This window comes from Lampetra planeri, chromosome 2, assembly GCF_965212315.1.
Source record: "Lampetra planeri chromosome 2, kcLamPlan1.2.h2, whole genome shotgun sequence".
In the NCBI taxonomy this organism is placed as follows: Eukaryota; Metazoa; Chordata; class Hyperoartia; order Petromyzontiformes; family Petromyzontidae; genus Lampetra; species Lampetra planeri.
The window spans coordinates 8279755-8297154 of record NC_136108.1 but is presented as its reverse complement, the minus strand read 5'-3'; the positions used below and the strand labels follow the sequence as shown (position 1 = coordinate 8297154).

The window sequence follows — 17400 nt, the reverse complement described above, 5'->3', positions numbered from 1 at the left end:
CATTTGGCTAAACCACAAACTATGATATTGATCATGTTAATTGGGGCGAGGGAGGGGTTGGGTGGGGGGGAAAAGGAAAAAAAAACATCCAACAGTGGCTGCACCTTTTGTCATGTTTTCATTCCATGTACTTAAATACGTTGGATGAAAGCCACTTGTTTTGCCTGAAACACATTCATCTTCAGGATCACAAACAACCTGAGTGTTCTATAATGGTGGTAAATAGGTCTCTAGGATTTTTTTTTGCTTTAAGTGTCGTAAACAGTGTTCCCTGTCATGTAGGGATTTTTATATAACTAAACTTTGATCTGAGCTGCAGGCTGTTATGTATGTTTCCCTACATACAATCCTGCGCCCGCATTGAAGGGACAATTCATTCACGTTAACTTGTATTAGCAACCTTGTACAGATTGTTTTGTTTACATTCGGAGAAATGTGATAAATTGTTTTTTTCCTAATCTGCAGTTGTTTCTCTTTGTTTGCAGTATAGTTTTGAGTGGCTACGTGAGCTGATCACGAAGTGCAATCACCACAACTTTGGTACTCAAGACTGGAGCATTCAATGTCCCCTCACTACCTGGTTGTTTATGAAGAATATACTATTTCTAGATTTGAAGCTTTCGTGACTGCAAGGATTCATATTCTTAGGTTTTTTCGGTAAAGTCACGTAGGTAAAACATCAAAATTAATAAAAAAATAAAATAAAAATCACGACGTTTCGGAGGCAACACAAGTCTCCGTCATCAGGTGGGACCGTCACAGCCCTTGATGCAGCTAATCTGGCTGTGACGGTCCCACCTGATGACGGAGACTTGTGTTGCCTCCGAAACGTCGTGATTTTTATTTTATTTTTTATAAATTTTGATGTTTTACCTACGTGACTTTACCGAAAAAACCTAAGAATAAGAATATACTATCAAAGCACATGATTGTATAACACATGGTGAAGACCCTGCAGTATCATACAACAGCCCACAATGTTTGAACCATACTTGGGTGATGCAAATCCCTATACTCGAATCAAGTTTAACTTGGGTGCCTTCTAAGAGCTCATCAGTTGCACTGCTGGATGAGTTTTTTTTATATTGTGTGGGGAATGGAGATTATTTGACTATACGTCACACTGCTCCAGGTTGGTGAAGGGAGGGGAGCATAAACGGCGTGGTTACAGGACTTTTCCTATCCTGACAATGTAGCCCCACAGCAGCTTACAACAGGTGCCCACACATATATGCAATCCAGACTGAATCCTACTTTGCTTCCGAGATCCGATGAGCTCGTACTTATTCCGGTTGATTTGGTAATAGCCGTATACCCGTTAAAGGAACAAAGCGAATACGATTAGAGAGGTTATGCTGGCGTTTGGATTGTAACTAAGTCATAAAACTCGAGAGAGTTTGCGTTGGGATGTATTCCTTTGCAAAGAAATCGGAGCTCCGTGCAGGACTTAGTGGCCTTTACTGGGCTCATTGGATGTGGTCTTTGCTCTGCCACCCATTGTTTGAGGGGGTGGGGATGAGAAAACTTCAGAAATACCTCGAAACAATGTAGTGCTTTGCTGCATGCATGTCATTAAAGTGAAATGCGTGCGCGTTGTTGAGCCGACCATATATTGCGACACTAGGCATTTAAGAATACGCATTTCCTCGCTCAGCACAGCTATGATGAATTCCAACAATTCAAGGCCCCTTCAATAGTCTATTCCCGTTTGTCTAGCTTGTGCAGTCGATATTGTCTAGTTTGTATTGCACGTCTTGCTCTAATCTCGTTCCATTAGGTTAAAGGTAACATTTGCATGTTATTTCTAGAAATTGTATCGTGCATTTTTACATGCACAGTTCGTTATCACCAGTTGAGACCTTTTGAAAATAGGGGGGGGGGTTATAGGGAGAGCGGAGTTAAAATAATAGCAAAACATGACACTGCACAAGGCAAACCCGTAAAAGTAATACAATATATCAACCACAAGTTATTTTGAACACAATTCTGGCAACATTTAACCGATTGCGTTGTGGTCAAGACAAGCAAGATGTTTGAATCGCACACACAAATATCCGGTTGAATATTAGTGGTCAGCGCAGCATGCAGCTTGGGAATCCCTCCGGTGACGGAAAGAGCAGTCCTCCATCATGTGTGCGCCAGCCAGCCACCACAGCAGCACAGTGGCTGTGCCAATTGCCCTAGGCACGGTCGGTCGTCGGGCTTGACACAGCGTAACAAACCACACACCTGGACCGTTTAAGGTGGTTCTGGGGATGGCGAAGCCAGGTGGGCCGCTCACCCGACCCAATGAGATGCTTGCCAACGATTCCGATTCGAGCAAAGAGCTTGGGAAACGTGTTATTCGGTGAAGGTGTGGAAAACAAGTGGTGGTCGTATTCTTTGGGTCTTTCGGTAAAGTCACGTAGATGGGTTCAATGAAAATAACAAAAAACTATGACGTTTCGGTCGCAACACAAGCGTTCGTCATCTACGTGACTTTACCGAAAGACCCAAAGAATATTAATTCCTGCAGTCACGAAATCTTTAAGTCAAGTGGTGGCCAACCGCTGCGATCGGAAGAGTTGGCAAGTGTACAGATGGTGTGGAAGATCCTGGTGGTTGCAGTGAGTCCAATTCCTTGTGCGCCTGAGAACTGTTCACAGGTGGATGGAGTGTGCCACACTGTCCAGGTATAAGGGCTTTAGTTGAACGGTGACATTTAAGATTGTTCACCTGGTGGCCACCGCTAGACTCCACTGTTATGAAGGGCTGGCACCGAGGTGGAATGTCCATCTCATAAGTGGACACTGGCAGTGGCCAAAGGTGAAAACCAAGCTTATAGTAAATTGTATCAGGAACAATACGATACATTCACGAGGACTCCACGAGGCAAGTGCTGTCAGCGAGCACCTATGAAGGCCGGAACGGTACACGAGGGGGTGGGTTGGCCAGCACCACGCTCGACCGCCTTTGTCTCCCCCGTGGCGATGTTTACTACACACCGCACCAGGTAGGTAACACATTTGAGGCTGAGTCGACCTAGGGGAGGCCCAGGACCCGTGAGCGGGAATCGAACCCGGTTCGCCGGGTTCATGCCAGAGGTCGCAAACGGGTACCCGGCCGCACCAGGGTCGCAAACGGGTACACGTACCCGGCCGGGTACGGGTATCGGGTACCCGATTGCGACCTCTGGGATGAAGCCGTGTTGCAGGCGCGGGTGGGTTGATTCGAGGAACTTGAATTGTGAGAAGAGACAAGACGTTGGGAAATGAGTGACAAACGGTGACTCACCAGTGACTCACGGCCTACCCGTACCCGGCCGCACCAGGGTCGCAAACGGGTACCCGTACCCGGCCGGGTAGCCGGGTATCTGGTAGGGTACGGGTATCGGGTACCCGGTTGCGACCTCTGGTTCATGCCGCTCCCCACTCTCTGCACGCGCGCGCGCACAAGCCCCGCCCCCGCCCCGCCCCCCACATCGCGTGTGGGCGTGGCGATCGGGGTGGGGGGCTGGTTCCCGGATGTTGTGCAGGAAGCTCCATGAATGAAAAGTGGACGCGAGATCGCGCGTGACGTCGTCGAGACGCGATCGCCCCGGGTCGCCATCTTAGCCGGGGAGAGGGTGAGGGGGGAGGGGCAACGGTGGCCGAGCGAACGTTGCGCACCTACCCCCCCTCCCCCCACACTGCGCGCAGCTGCGGTGACGTCACGACCGCCGGCGAGTTCCAATTGGAGGGGACCGCGCGGCCACACCCCCTTCTCCTTACCCAACATGGCCGCCGCCTGACTTGTGCAAGGTGGGGGGGGTGGAATTGCCCTTCCTCTTGTTCTTTAATTTCATTTCAAATCCGCTGCCCACGCCGATGTATTATCGATAACAATAACAACGGCGTGAATGCTCCAGTCGTCAAACAACAACAACAACAGCAGCCGCGCGTGATTACGGTTCGGGCGATGGGCGGTGGCCGCCGCGCGCTGCCGGGCGGCTCTCGCCTCTCCGAGCGCCGCCGCCGCCGCCCCTCGCGGCCCGGGCGATGCCCGTGAAGCGGCGACCCCACGGGCTCCGAGTCCTCTCCACCTCGATCAGCCGCGCATTTCTCTTCCTCGCCGGCAACGACAGCAGTAGCAGCAGCAGCAGCGGTGGTGACGGTGGTGGTTGCCTCGTAACCGAAGTATACAGACACCCACGTTCTCGTCGCAGAGACGCGCCGCTCGTGGAGGATTCTCACCCCTCGGCTGTCTCCTCTCCTCCTCTCCATCATCATCATCCCAAGCAGAGGCAGCAGCAGCAGAGAAGCAACAGCGCAAGCATTGGCAGCAGGTGCGGTTGTGGCCAGTAACAGCCAGTCCCAATCCGGGCTCATTCACGGGGAGGAATACGGCGAGTTGCGCCTTCTCGTCCATCATTGTCATCTTCGCCGGCTCTGGCTCCATCATCGTCTAAATCGGGAACGACTCGGGGCTTCTTTACGGGTGGCTCTCTGCACCTGGAGGAATCGAAGTGTGCATCGGCTCGTCTCTGTCACCTGCACAAGGGACCCGCGTCTCGTTCAGACTTCGCTTGCGCAGAGTGGAGCTGCTTGTAAGATTATCTTTATGCCTGTGGGCTTTGCTCCATCACCACCGACATCAGAAGCATCTGTAGCAGAGTAGAGAAGCACCTGTAGCAGCAGCAGTAGACCCTTAACACATCTTGACCTGGGTTGCTTCACAGGGAACAAGGTTCCTTGGATTTCTCCTCTCCCGGCTCCGTCAACACCCAAACAGATTCGAGCTCGGCTCCTTCTCAGCTTCACCACCACCAACTACCAGCAACCTCGGAAGAAGAAGAATAATCTTCACTTGAAACGCTTAAACCCAAGCAGACGTTTTACCCTTGCAGAGTTCCCACACGGTGGACTCCACCCCTTCTGGTTTCTCCTCGAGTTCCAAATATCAACAGACTCGCTCACCACCACCATCAATAACAGCAGCGGCATCAGCAGCAGTGAAGCCCCCTTCCTCTGAACCCTGGAGGTGGTCGTACGGAGGAGCCATAGCGAGAGAGGAGGAGGGGACACATCCCCACGTATGCGTCTCTCGACATTGCTTGTCTGTGTCACTCGCTTGCCAAGGAGCACGGAAGAGCGTGAGTTCGCCAGATCTTTGTCTGTGTGGGTGTCTGTATCTGTGTGTGTGTATCTGTGTGTGTCTGTATCTGAACCGGTCCCGGGCCTCCCCTAGGTCTACTCAGCCTCAAATGAGTACCTGGTTCGGTGTGTAAATATCGCCACTAGGGAGACAAAGGCGGTCGGGCGTGGTGCTGGCCACCCACCCCCTCGTGTACCGTTCCGGCCTTCATAGGTGCTCGCTAACAGCACTTGCCCCAACAGTCCGTTAAAGCTATACAGGGGATCTTTGTCTTTGTGTGTGTGTGTGTCTGTGTGTGTGTCTGTGTGTGTATCTCTGTGTGTGTGTGCCTGTGTGTATGTGTGTGTGTCTGTGCCAGGGTGAGCGAGTGGCGCTCCGAACCCTGCGGGTTGAGTTTCAAATCCCCAGCCACGGCTTGACGTCGGTGGCGAGTGAAGTCGCCAACCGGTCCCTGGCCTCCCGACTAACCGAGGAGGGCCCATTCGGGCCATAAGTGAGGACTTTGTGCGGTGTAAACACGGGCACCGGGGTGGAAGGTGGTGGTGGTCGTGGTGCGGGAGAGACGAAGGCGGTCGTGCGCGGTTCTGTGACCACGGACGGACAACCCCTTTGTGCGCCACTTTCAGCCTTACAATAATATAGTTGCTCGCCTGTTTTAAAAGGGGTCCACACGGGGAATCGTCTTGGCTGATGTCGGTGATTTAAACGCGCGTGTGCAAAATGGTCGGAAGGTACACAGACTCGTGGCGGATGTGGGTGGGGGTGTGTGGCTCCGCTTTGTTTCTTACTCCTGCTGGCTTGCCCCGGTCCATTGTGTCGCTTAATTCCTGAGCTCGCTTCAATTCGTCTCTTCGGTGCCAAATGAGCGTGGGACGTGTGTTGGATACGGCGAGAGACGAGATGCGTCGCCTACACGAGTGCGCGTGTTGTGTGTGCGACAGGAGGAGGCTGCGGTGAATTCGGAGGGCGCGAGTTGGTGGGCTTGGACATGGAGGTAAGGGAAGAGAGATTCCACCTTTTAAAGCAATCGCGCACACAAAAACCACGAGGTCATTTGATCAGCGCCTTCCATTTTCCCATTCGGCTTGGCTTGTGACAAAAGTAATCATTTGCAACCGGTATACAATCCACTGCTGGGGCTCCACGCCGTGGCGGTGGTGATGGCGGGGGGGCTTTAATTGGTGCGTCAACGCTGGTAGTTGCGGGTTTGCTGTTCAGGGGGGTGGTGGTGGTGTAGAGGGGACACGTGGTTGAGCGGTGGTGTGGCGGTGAGCGCGCTGCACTTGAGCTACCCGGCGACCCGAGTTCGATTCCCGCTCGGTCGACTCGGCCTCAAGTGAGGCTGGGGATACAAAGGCGGCCGGGCGTTTGACTACCCAGCTCTTGCCCCAACATCCTGTTAAGGCTATATGGGAGATCTGTGTCTTTGTAGGGGGAACTCGGGACCAGGTCAGAGCACCTGATGTCAGCCGCATGAACCACTGCACCTTTGCCCCCACGCGGTCATTTCATATTGCGGGTTTAAAAGGAAAACCAAATAATTGTCACGTATGTGACTTTCATCACAATTGGCCGCACGGTGTGACTGCAAGCGCGCTTTAAAATGTTAATGCGATTATGGCCATCTCAAGCCGTAAGCGTTACGGATACAAAGCTTGGCTGTGCATTTCGGTGCTTTAAAATCTGTGCTCATCGCTACAGCTTCGGTGAGTCAATTATTATTCACGACATCATAAGGAAGTGATTCCCGTTGGACTGCAGTGTGTACCCTGTGAACCCTGATGTTTGTCGCATGTTGATGAGTGAGGTGTTACCACCCCAAGTCGCCACAGCGGTTCGTCTAAACAATAGCCGCGTCTCTTTATTGATTCGTGTTAGCGGCCCTTATGAACCCCCTGCTGTAACTGGTTGTGGAACGGGTAATGTGTACGTACATACAGTACACGGACAGTCTTGATATTGATTGACAAATCTTTCAGCACTTTTCGCTCTGAAAGGTTACATGATCGGACAGTGCTTATTGGCAGACTGTTGTGTTACGCCCTGCATTTTTACCCAATGTAATATTTGTGTCGTGTTTACCTTTTTTACGGAACACAGTTATTTTTTTGCTGTGTCATGTTGACATCATACTCCAGCACAATTTTTAAGGGTGAATATGTGGCTTCATATTTAGGCATTTGTACATTTCCCCCACCCCCATAATGTTCAGCGCTTCCTTTTGCAATCTAAGCAATCTCACAACGCATTCTTTATGGTATAACATGTATCCTGTAGGTAGACACATTAGATTCAGGTTGTCAAGCACACACACCTTTAGTATACATACTCTGAATTCATGCACATTCACAGGCATTTGCCCATTCAGGCATCGCTCGTGTGCTTATCCACTGTGTATGATCACCAAGCCAAACGAGATACTGTAATTATTAAACCGCCGCTTTCTCCCTAGGCCCCAATTGAGGCCCCAATTGAGGTCCTAAATCTCCTTCCACTCTACGAGACGCCCCTCTCCCTCACTATGCCGCATTCTGCCTCTTGAGCTCTGATTTATGGACCCGTAAATGATCCTCTTAGAGTACCACACTGGGTGTGTCACTGCTCAAATATACTGGTGCGTTGTACTGAACCCTACTTGTTGTGGCGTGTGGTGGGTGGTAGGCGATAGTGCAGGAAGTGTACGGTGACCTGGTGGAGGATGTGTGCCTGGGACTTTGTCTGGAGGCTCATCGCTCGGTTAAGTGTGGCTTCTTCTTCATCGACGAGATGGACCCCGAGGGCATGCAGGAGTTTGGTGAGTGGTGGAAGAGGAGCCATTCACATGCATGGTAAAAAAAAATGTGGCATCCAATTAATGTCCTGTTACCTTGAGGGTGCCTTGAAGGGTGCCTTGATGAAAATTGCATTGTGAATGCAGTTCAATTTGCATATTAAATATTTGTATTTTGCAAACTGCCCTTTGGATGTTCCTGCTGCAGCATGGAGAAATTTGCATAATATCGACTAAAATGATGGCAATGTTACTTTTAGACTCGTGTTTTATAGTGCACGTTGCAGAGCGTGATGGCACAAGTGCAATCAGAAGTGCAACTTGCGTTCTCACACGCCTCGCTCCCTACCCGACCCCACCCAATCACCTGGCACCATCACTGCCGCCACCACCACCTCATTCCGGTTCAGAAATCGTGGACAAGGCGGGCGTGGACGTCTTCGGGCAGGTGTTCAACCAGTGCAAGAACCGCGACTGCGAGTGCCCCAACTGTGGGCGAACGATTGCGGCCGCCCGATTTGCGCCGCACCTGGAGAAGTGCCTGGGCATGGGGCGTAACAGCAGCCGCCTGGCAAACCGCAGGTGCGAGCCAGATTCCCACCCCCTCCCTCCCCACCACCGCGCATTGGTGTCCACGCAACGCAGAGAGGGGGAAGTGAAGCTGCCCTCCTGCCGGCAGCTGCCGCTCATTCAATTCAGCACAGGGATTGCTTTGCAAAAGTGGTGCTCTTCATGATAATGTGATTTATTCATTCCAGGAAAGGCTTCCTTAGTCCGAAGATTTGTTTTCATCAGGGTTCTGCATGAAGGTGTTTGTCCAATTTTCCTTTTTTAAGGAGTGTTATACATGTGTGAGGGAACCGGAGCAACTGGAGAATGCCCAAGCGCATGAGGGTTAAACATTCAAAGGGTCACACCGATTGGTTTCACCGACTTATTTGCCATACTGCAAGCTACTGGTCGCCTTTCGTGCCAGCAGTTTTGAGAGTTGCACAAATATACATGATCCAACAACTCTTGCCTTCAGAGCGCTGAATTTCAGGTGTGTTTGTGGCAATGGACCACATAAAGAAAACTAAATTCACTCCTGAAAAATGCATGATTTTGTCTTAGTCCTTTTTGTTTCTTCATTCTCTTGAATGAACAGTCGTATTTTAAATGGGCAAAGCGCCAGAAGAGTTAGTCTATGACAACTCTATTTCCATATTGTATTGCATGAGTGGGGGTGCAGGCAAGGCTATTGAACCAATCTATGAACATCGTGAATTTTGCTATAGACCCTACTCGTACAAACTTGACAGTCTTCAATATTTGCGTTCCCGCTATTGAGGGTTACCATATTCCCATTGGGGTCCACAGGCCTCTGCTATAATATGTACGCAGGAGTGGTCTATGATTACTAAATTGTGGTGAATGTGCCGAGCAGCTGGTGTCTCAACCGCAAGCGGTCTACACTTCATAAGCCGAAGAGATCGTTAATGGTGAGCGTACAGTGTTTAAAGCGGACACCTTGTGGCTATGCTGCAGGCTTGCTAACAGCAACAGCAACAACATGACTAAATCAGAAAGCGACCCGGAGGATAACGACGATGTGAATGACAACGACTGGTCCTACAGCTCCGAGAAGAAAGGTGCGTCAAGGACAGGTCCGCCCGCTGCAGGTGCAGAAGCTGATGACGCTGTCACAGTTTGTATTTGTTGCGAATTTAACACATTCACTTGTTTTTCTATGTAATGAATACGAAAAAAATAATCGCCGTATTTTTTTTGCTGCATTTCCCTGGATGGCAATACTAAATGCATATTTTATATCTGGATTATTTCGGTCGCGTGCATGTTATCTTGGTGATTTAATTAGATTCGCAAGCGATTGCATCGTTTAAAAATAGGACAAGTTATTCTTTGTATCCCGTTATTTCCAGATTGCCAAAATGCTTACATATGTTAGAGAAACATATGCACAATAACAATGAAATTATATATTTTGAATGGTTCGAAGGATGTTTGCAATCTCAGTGTGCCACGTTTGTTGCTGTACTGCTGATATTGCTTCAGATGCAATGCCTAAGTCATGACTTTTAAATTTTGTCATTTGCAGCCAAGAAGAGAAAGGTGGAGAAGGTAAGTTTTTATGGACTGACATCACAGACAAACCGATGATTAACTGCTACAATGCAGTGTGATCAACTTTAATGTGAAAGCCACTGCTGTCGCTACAGAATCCCAACTCGCCCAGAAGAGCCAAGCCCGTCAGGCACAAGAATGGTACGAAGTGTGGAAATGTGGGATCTGTCAGCTGCATACATACTAGCATTGTTGCAATCTTCTCTTTTTTCATACCCGGTAACCAAATTGGGGAAAAATGTTTCTTGGTTTGGCGCATATATCGAAATCTCTGGCAATAAACAGAATGTTTACTTTTTCAACTCAAATATGAAGGGGAGCGGCCACGGTGTAATGGTTAGCAACACTGGACTTAGAATCCTGAGTCAATGGTTCTATTCCATCTCCCAGCGCAGAAGTTGAAACAATGGGGAGAGTTTCTTAAATCCCCCTCGCGGCTGTCCACCCAACAGTATATACATAGGAGTACGTCGCATTCGATTGCCAGTTGGCGTATGGTGGGTTAAAGTGTGGGCACACCCACCTATTCTAATAAGTGTGGTCAGGCTGAAAGAGGAGACCAAACGCTCCCTAGAGCTCCGTCAGCAAGCAACTGCTGGATTTTACCTTGAAATGAGGAAAAATGCACTTTGGCTGCTGTGCCGTTTGTACGTCTGCCTGTGCCAATCAAAAGAATAATTACTAAAATTCCACTCAACTTACCGATTCCTGACTTTCAGAACTGGCAGAGTCTGAAAATAACTAGCAGCTAACAGGTTGCCATCAAACAACCTAAATACATGTGACTGCTGTAAGGGTTACTTTATTTTGGGCATAAAACCAACACTCATAGGAAGATTCTCTCTAAAGGTGCCCCCGTGCTCCTGTCACACCCCCTTTATATATAAGATTTGTCATTCCGTCCAGAAGATTGCCAACTGCCTCCTAACCTCTTCAAGTTACGCCTTTCTCCAACAGCCTTCAAATGCACTCAGTTTCCTTTTTTTAAATGTTCCTGGGCTCTCACCCATCAAATATCCTCGCCAATCAGAACAAAATTCCATTTGTTCACAAGCTCGACAATTTTGGAATACAGAAAGTGACGAGAACTCGTGAATGCAAATCTTACAACCGTGTACCTGTAACCTGACATACTTTTAAGGTTGTATACTATCTTGAGCGTGCTTGTATACCATTACATTTATAATAAACATGCATTTAAAATGTATTTCAGGGGACCTTGGTGGAGCAACTTCAGAATCTGTAAAGGTACACTTAATTGCTTGCACCTTGTAACATTGTTTCCCAATAGAAGAGCGCATTTTAAATGGTAAGATGCACAATATTTATAGGGTTATTAAAATAGTTTAGCATAATTGGTAACCTCATGAAAAACTAGTTTACAGTTTGGCGTACATGTAGATGTGTAGTAGTAGTAAACTCTACAGCTTTGACTTTTTCATGGAAAACTGAAGATGACTAATGGTTAGCATCAGGGAATCGAATCAACGGATGTTCAGGTTCACAAAAATGGTCTCGGAAAGTTGAGTTCCCTTTTACTACAAATCAGTTTAAACGGTTCAAATCTGCCTATTAGCTCAGAAATAGCAAAACAGAGACCCGTGTCACCTACAATGTTATTTTTAAGAATATACATGCTTTTATTTTATTTGATTGCTTATGGTATATGGAACGTTGATTGCTTTGTTGTGTTTTTGTGTACGCGTGTTCGTTTTGTGGTTTATTGTTTTTTTTGCAATATTAGAAAAGTATCAAAACAAGGACCCAAACAAAGCAATCAGACGAATCAATTGGCATGCAATGTGTATTGCTTCGTTTGATTGCTCATGGTGTATGCATTCATGCAAATGCAAAAGTACAGAACAATACAATATTGGATACACCATGAGCAATGAAAACAAGTAATAAGCATTGTATAGCATTTATCACATTACCTTTAAATGTTTAATGGTTATCTTGTAGCTAATGCTAGAGTTAACCCCCTTCAATTAATATGCTTTAATCGGCAAAATTGGCAGCTCTAGGCCTGTATTTGCCTCTGTGTGCGCATGTGTACATCGCTATCCAAGACTCGGAGTGCCACCGTCTCGCCTATGCAGAGTGTCATGCTCTGAGCACAAGTCGTCTCGCCGAGGGACCACGACAAATGTTCTATAGTGGCATACATAAAAGTGAAATTGGCCAAGGAATCGCAGCCATTTTCATTTTTAACACCGCAGCTACAAGTGCTATATGTTTTGATAGTTTGAACCGGTTAAAACCAGTAACCAAATCCTATTTTTTCCCATTTTGGTTTATGAAAATAATGGATTAACTCCGGTTACCGGTTCCGGATTTTGGTTTGACTCTGGTTAGCAGAGTGAACTTGCAATCCGGAGGTTGCTGGTTCGACTCCATCTCCCGGCGCAAACTTTGAATCAATGGATGGGGCAAGTTTCTACCCCCATCTCTCTGCCTGTGTCCAACCATCTGTGTAAATGGGTACAGAGCACACCCATTCGATCGGCAGATCGTGTCTCGGGGTAAATTGTGGGTGTGCCCAGTACTTCCAAGACGTCTGGTCAGTGTGGAAAAAGTGGATCGAATTCCCTCTACTTCTAGAGCTCCCTCGCGTGGAAGCAGGTGGAGGCCTACACCTTTACCTTCTAACTGAGAAATAAGGACAAAATGTCTCCCGCGGTGACTTAGGCCGTTGTGCCGTTCATACGTGTTCGCGTGTCCCGATGCATGCTTCGTTACGAGCATTTTATCGGAAACTTACCAGTTCCTGACTTTCGGAACTGGTCATCGATTCTGAAATGGTTACCGGTTTTCCGGTTATCATTTGTAATAACCATAATTATCTGTGTAATTGCTTAATATTGGGAACCTGGAACATTTGCATTGATGGATCTATATCTGTTATGTAAATAATGCATGTACCCAAATTCAGGTATCATTATAGAGGCTAAGGAATGTTAAACGTAGTGTGTCTGCCCGAAACCTTACCTTGCAGACATGCCAGATTCCCAGTTCCAGCAATGCTGGTAGCACCAGTTCCATAAATTACGAGAGCCTGGGACCCCAGGAGCTCAAATCCTTCCTGAGTACCGTACGTTACGTCCTCGCACGCAGCACGCATGCAGACCATTGTTCCGTCGCGGCCATCCCTTTCCGTTCTGGGGGATTTATTTGTGCCTCTCGATTTGCAGCAATGCGGTGTGGTGTCTGAACACACGAAGAAGATGTGCACCAGGTGAGGCGAAGGGTCAAACGGCAGCACAAAGTACTTCCTGTTTCGTAAATGCTTGGCTGAGCGGTGCATTGCTATTAACCCTTTAAAATGTTCTTTTAATCATGTGCGTGCAGTGTAAACGTGAATCTATGTTACTAGTTGCGCTAATTAAATGGATGCCTGTGTCACCACTGATTGCAATTGTTTGTGTGAATATACGAACATGAACATTGCTTTCCTTTTACAATGACTTTATTCAAGACCTTAATTACACCCATCTTAAGTTTTGTTAACAAAATGCATTTTATCCATCAGGCCACTTACCCCCTAACATGATGCCCTTTAGTGAATGCTAGCTGCAATTTGGAGCAGATAACCTTGTTTATGCTAATATTCGGAAGCAGCGACCTAATTGAGGGATCGCTTACCATTTGAGCAGAAGACATAAGGTCACGTGAAATGAAAATAATATTTTCAAATAAATTTCGCATTCTATTTTTTTGGTCTGAACGGCTAAGTGAAGGTTCCATGACACAAGTATGGGGCTGCAGAGCTTTCCTTTGAAGCGGCCTATCCTGTGAGCCCGTGAAGGCCGTACGCGGTGTTCAACGATGAAACGCTTCCCCGTAGGTCCCATCGCTGTCCGCAGCACACAGACGATCAGCGCCGCTCCGTCCGGCTCTTCCTGCTCGGGCCGTCGGGGTGAGTCCTCGCACCGTTGACCGCCTTCACCCCAGGCATTCTCATCTTTACCGGGCATTCTCTCCTCTGCTGGACGACGGACGGTCTCGTACTGACATCTCCGCTTCTCGTCCTGCGTGGCTGCATTCCGCCTTGTGTCCGTCTGTGCTTTGTGTGCTTGGTCCTTTTGCCTTGTTAACACTGAACATTGCTGGTTACAATGGGGAGGTGTTTCTTCACATTGGTAAGTCTTATTTTGTATATTTATTTCACACCGGATATTGTGGAGCCTCATGCAAGATGATGTTTTTTTGGGGCTCAGGGAAGTTGCATACGGTGAGGATTTCTCAATGCTTGTTTGCCTGTGCTGAATGCATCTTTTGTTCAAGTTGAATACACAGTTTTTTTAGCCTTGGCCTTATTAATTAAAATAGTTCAGATCGTGTATTAGTGATAACCTTTCCATGTATTATATGCGTCCATGTATTATATGCGTACATGTACACACTGGCGGAGCCAGTGGGGCGGGGTGGGGTGGCACGTTGCCCCTCCAATGATCCGATCGAAATCCCTATTTTCGATCGGATAATTGGGGTTTATTAGTAATACATCGTCATTTTAAGACCCCCACTGCCACTGTGCAGCATATTATTACGTGCCAGGGACTCTATGAGATGATAGGACAATAGTTTGAGTCCATAATTGGCAATAAGTAACGGCAAAGCGGTTATAAGTGACTCGCAGAATTGTGCGCAGTTGCGTATAGAGTCCACGACTTCCCTGAAGGCATTCACCTTCAGCGAGCGCGATGCTGATCACACACGGTTCGAATTCGACCCTCGATCGATGGCTGTGCCATCGCCGCACACGTGTCTAATAACAACTCCTATCATTTTTCATTGCTGGAGGGGTTGCCCCCCCTACCTGAAAATCCTGGCTCCGCCATTGCATGTACAGCTCTTTTTTTTGTCTATCCACTGCTGGATGAGGGCGCCTCTCTCACATGCTCTGCGGGTGGTGGAGCTAGTTTGACCGAACTTCCCCGCTAGTCAGCGGGGGTTGATGTAGGTGGGGAGCATAGACTTAAAAAAACAGTACAGTGCAACAGTGGATATTGCTGCTCTGCCCTCTGTTGACAACGTTGCCCTGCAGCACCCTATGACACCTGTTTTGTGCATTGTGGTCACCCATTTGAGCGTTATTCAGGCTCAACATTGCTTAGCTTTTGAGATCTTGATAGGATCTTGATAGGATCGGTGTGTTTTGCGGGTGATTTGGTCATAAGCCTATTATAGGTCTAATCATGTATACTGTTTTCCTTGCCTGCTCAGGTTGTAATTTGTTCTTTGCCTCGCAGGAGTGCGCTGATGGAGCCGGAGGATGTGGATGTGGATGGGTTTGACGTGGGGGACAGCACGTCGTACGATACCTCACCCTCCGACTCGGTCTCCTCCAAAGCGAGTCAGTGCAGTCTTTCTGTCTCCAGAGTCCTCACTTCTCCTACCACCACCTATCTCCCTGTTTAATTGTCGCAGCCACGCTTCTTTTCCACTGTTTAAATTTATCAGAAACTTAATGTGTAGACAGAACATTTTTTGCTTTTGCACCGCAAAGTAAACTTACCTTGTGTTGTGTCACTCGACTCTCTTCACATAATTGCTGAAAGTAATTGTGTATCATTTAATCGTTGCATGTGCCAATAATTGCTAGTTAATGTGCTTTTATGTTTCATCCTAATGCATCCATAACAAAACATCTTCAGGTGATTTTTAAAAGCCACCAGTGGAGTGTGTGCTTTTCCTTGAAAGTGTAGGAACCTTTGCTGTGTGCTCTGTCCTCTGCGCTGAAGGCACGAACGCCTCCGAGTCAAAAAAGAAGAAAAAGCCTCCCCCAGCGGGTTCTCTCTCCGGCTCTAGCGGCGCCGGCTCTAGCTCCGGCTCCAATTCCAGCTCCAAGAAGAAGAAGATTCGTCCTCCCACGCCTGGATCGGCGCAGTGACGCCAGCGGTACCAGGGATAACAAAAACACCCATCAGCGAGGCGGTTTTCTGTGCACGGACCACCAACCCCACATACCCACCCGCCACTCCAAACCCCCTTCAAACGCGCCGTGCATGTGAACCACCACTAAGACTCCAGGACAGCGCTGTTCAGCGAGATGTTGCACCTCGTCTTGTGTGTGTTGATCAAACTGTCTGAAGTTAAACTGGACTCGGTGCAGCGTGACACTCGGGGAAGATTTTGGCTGATACGGCCTGCGGTTAGAGCAATGGGTGTCCGAGCCTGCCGCCCGAACGCCACGTATATGGCTTTCGTCTTCGCACTCCTGCCATCCCACCCGCTCGTTTGTCTGCATGCCCGCGCATGTGCAGGTCGGCCTAAGTCAGCGCTCTGCATGCAGCTGCGACACTGGGTGGAAAAGAAGCCGAGCAGCGACGTTTAGAGAATTTCTGTGCACACTGGTGCATGCTTGAGCAGGTCTATGCATTTGACATGGTCTGTGGAGCCTATGGAGACTATTAAATGCGGTTGCTTGAACTTCAACTTAGCATGAGGACACAAACAACAGTGCCCCGAGTCAAAAAAAAAACCTGCACTTTGCTCACTGCTCATTGGATGCTACATGGTGCGCTTTCACATTACACTTGCCGTGCACAGCTGATAACGGTATCCATTGCTGTGCAAGAACAGTGATAAGAACATGGTAATTTGACTGGAAAGGCCATTACCATTCATTGTATGCAGTATGTCTCCAGTGCAGCGGATTTAGCCGGACGCGATGTAACTTTATTCTGGTTAGATCTGTGGTCTATACTATGATTACGCGAGTGCAATAGTGGACCAGTGCGGTGCATTGTGGTCCGTATTGCAGACGACAGTGAAGAAGAGTGCTCATGGGAGTACTTGGTTTTTTTGGCGTTTTTAGACACAGGTGAAAATAAAATACAGATTTTCCCAAGTGTAAAAAAAAAATCTCAGCATTGTATGATAGATTCCATGTTTCTCAGTATGGTAGAATACTGCCGTCACTCAACTAAATCTACAATAAATAGAATTTGCAGCGGTATTTTGGAATCTATTGTTTTGATTCATGTGTAGTATGCATTACTTATGTTTGCGTGTTCGATATTTGAGTATTAACACTCGTGTAGTGTACATGAGCTGTGTAGGTACTTGCGTTGAGTTGATATATTTTAAGTGGTGCATTGTAGCGTCCGGTGTAATTGACTTTTTTCTGTTGTTTGAAATGTAAAAGTGTGGAGTTAAAAAAACATACGGTTGAGACGATGGCGTATATTTCATTGCATTCACACTTGTGATTTTGTTTTGTTATTTGCATAAGTATGGTAACTCCGCAAGCTGCGCTTGTGCAGTGATGTGATTGCCCCCGTAAGCTTGTGCAACTGGAGTGCGTGCGGTGTTAGTGCACACGTGGTGTCTGTGCACATTTGGTATATTTACTGCATACATTGACATGTCCAAATAAACATTCAAAGCGG

At 47.8% G+C, this 17400-nt stretch overlaps 1 protein-coding gene across 8 annotated transcripts; it reads left to right on the top strand.

Moving 5' to 3' along the window:
• The first annotated feature begins 3734 nt into the window (after positions 1-3734).
• Positions 3735-17400, top strand: ATXN7L3 (ataxin 7 like 3). 8 transcript variants are annotated; one of them, XM_078605364.1, is made up of 14 exons: positions 3736-5050; positions 5471-5605; positions 6054-6106; positions 7774-7906; positions 8293-8464; positions 9410-9543; positions 9981-10003; positions 10084-10147; positions 11220-11254; positions 13002-13097; positions 13198-13241; positions 13851-13922; positions 15259-15362; positions 15751-17400. In XM_078605364.1, the coding sequence occupies exons 3-14, from the start codon at positions 6101-6103 to the stop codon at positions 15897-15899; spliced, it is 1032 nt and encodes a 343-aa protein (XP_078461490.1). In that variant the 5' UTR covers positions 3736-5050; positions 5471-5605; positions 6054-6100; the 3' UTR covers positions 15900-17400. The 8 variants fall into 8 exon arrangements, with proteins under 8 accessions (XP_078461474.1, XP_078461490.1, XP_078461482.1 ...); XM_078605356.1 differs by having other exon boundaries at positions 3736-5110; XM_078605371.1 differs by lacking the exon at positions 5471-5605.

What these genes read in the sequence shown, in the direction of transcription:
- ATXN7L3 (XM_078605343.1), top strand. Translation starts at nt 5,053, where the DNA reads ATGCGTCTCTCGACATTGCTTGTCTGTGTCACTCGCTTGCCAAGGAGC. An exon ending in TGGTGGGCTTGGACATGGAG is followed by an intron (nt 6,107 to 7,773) that starts GTAAGGGAAGAG and finishes GGTGGGTGGTAG; the next exon opens with GCGATAGTGCAGGAAGTGTA. An exon ending in GCCCGTCAGGCACAAGAATG is followed by an intron (nt 10,148 to 11,219) that starts GTACGAAGTGTG and finishes AATGTATTTCAG; the next exon opens with GGGACCTTGGTGGAGCAACT.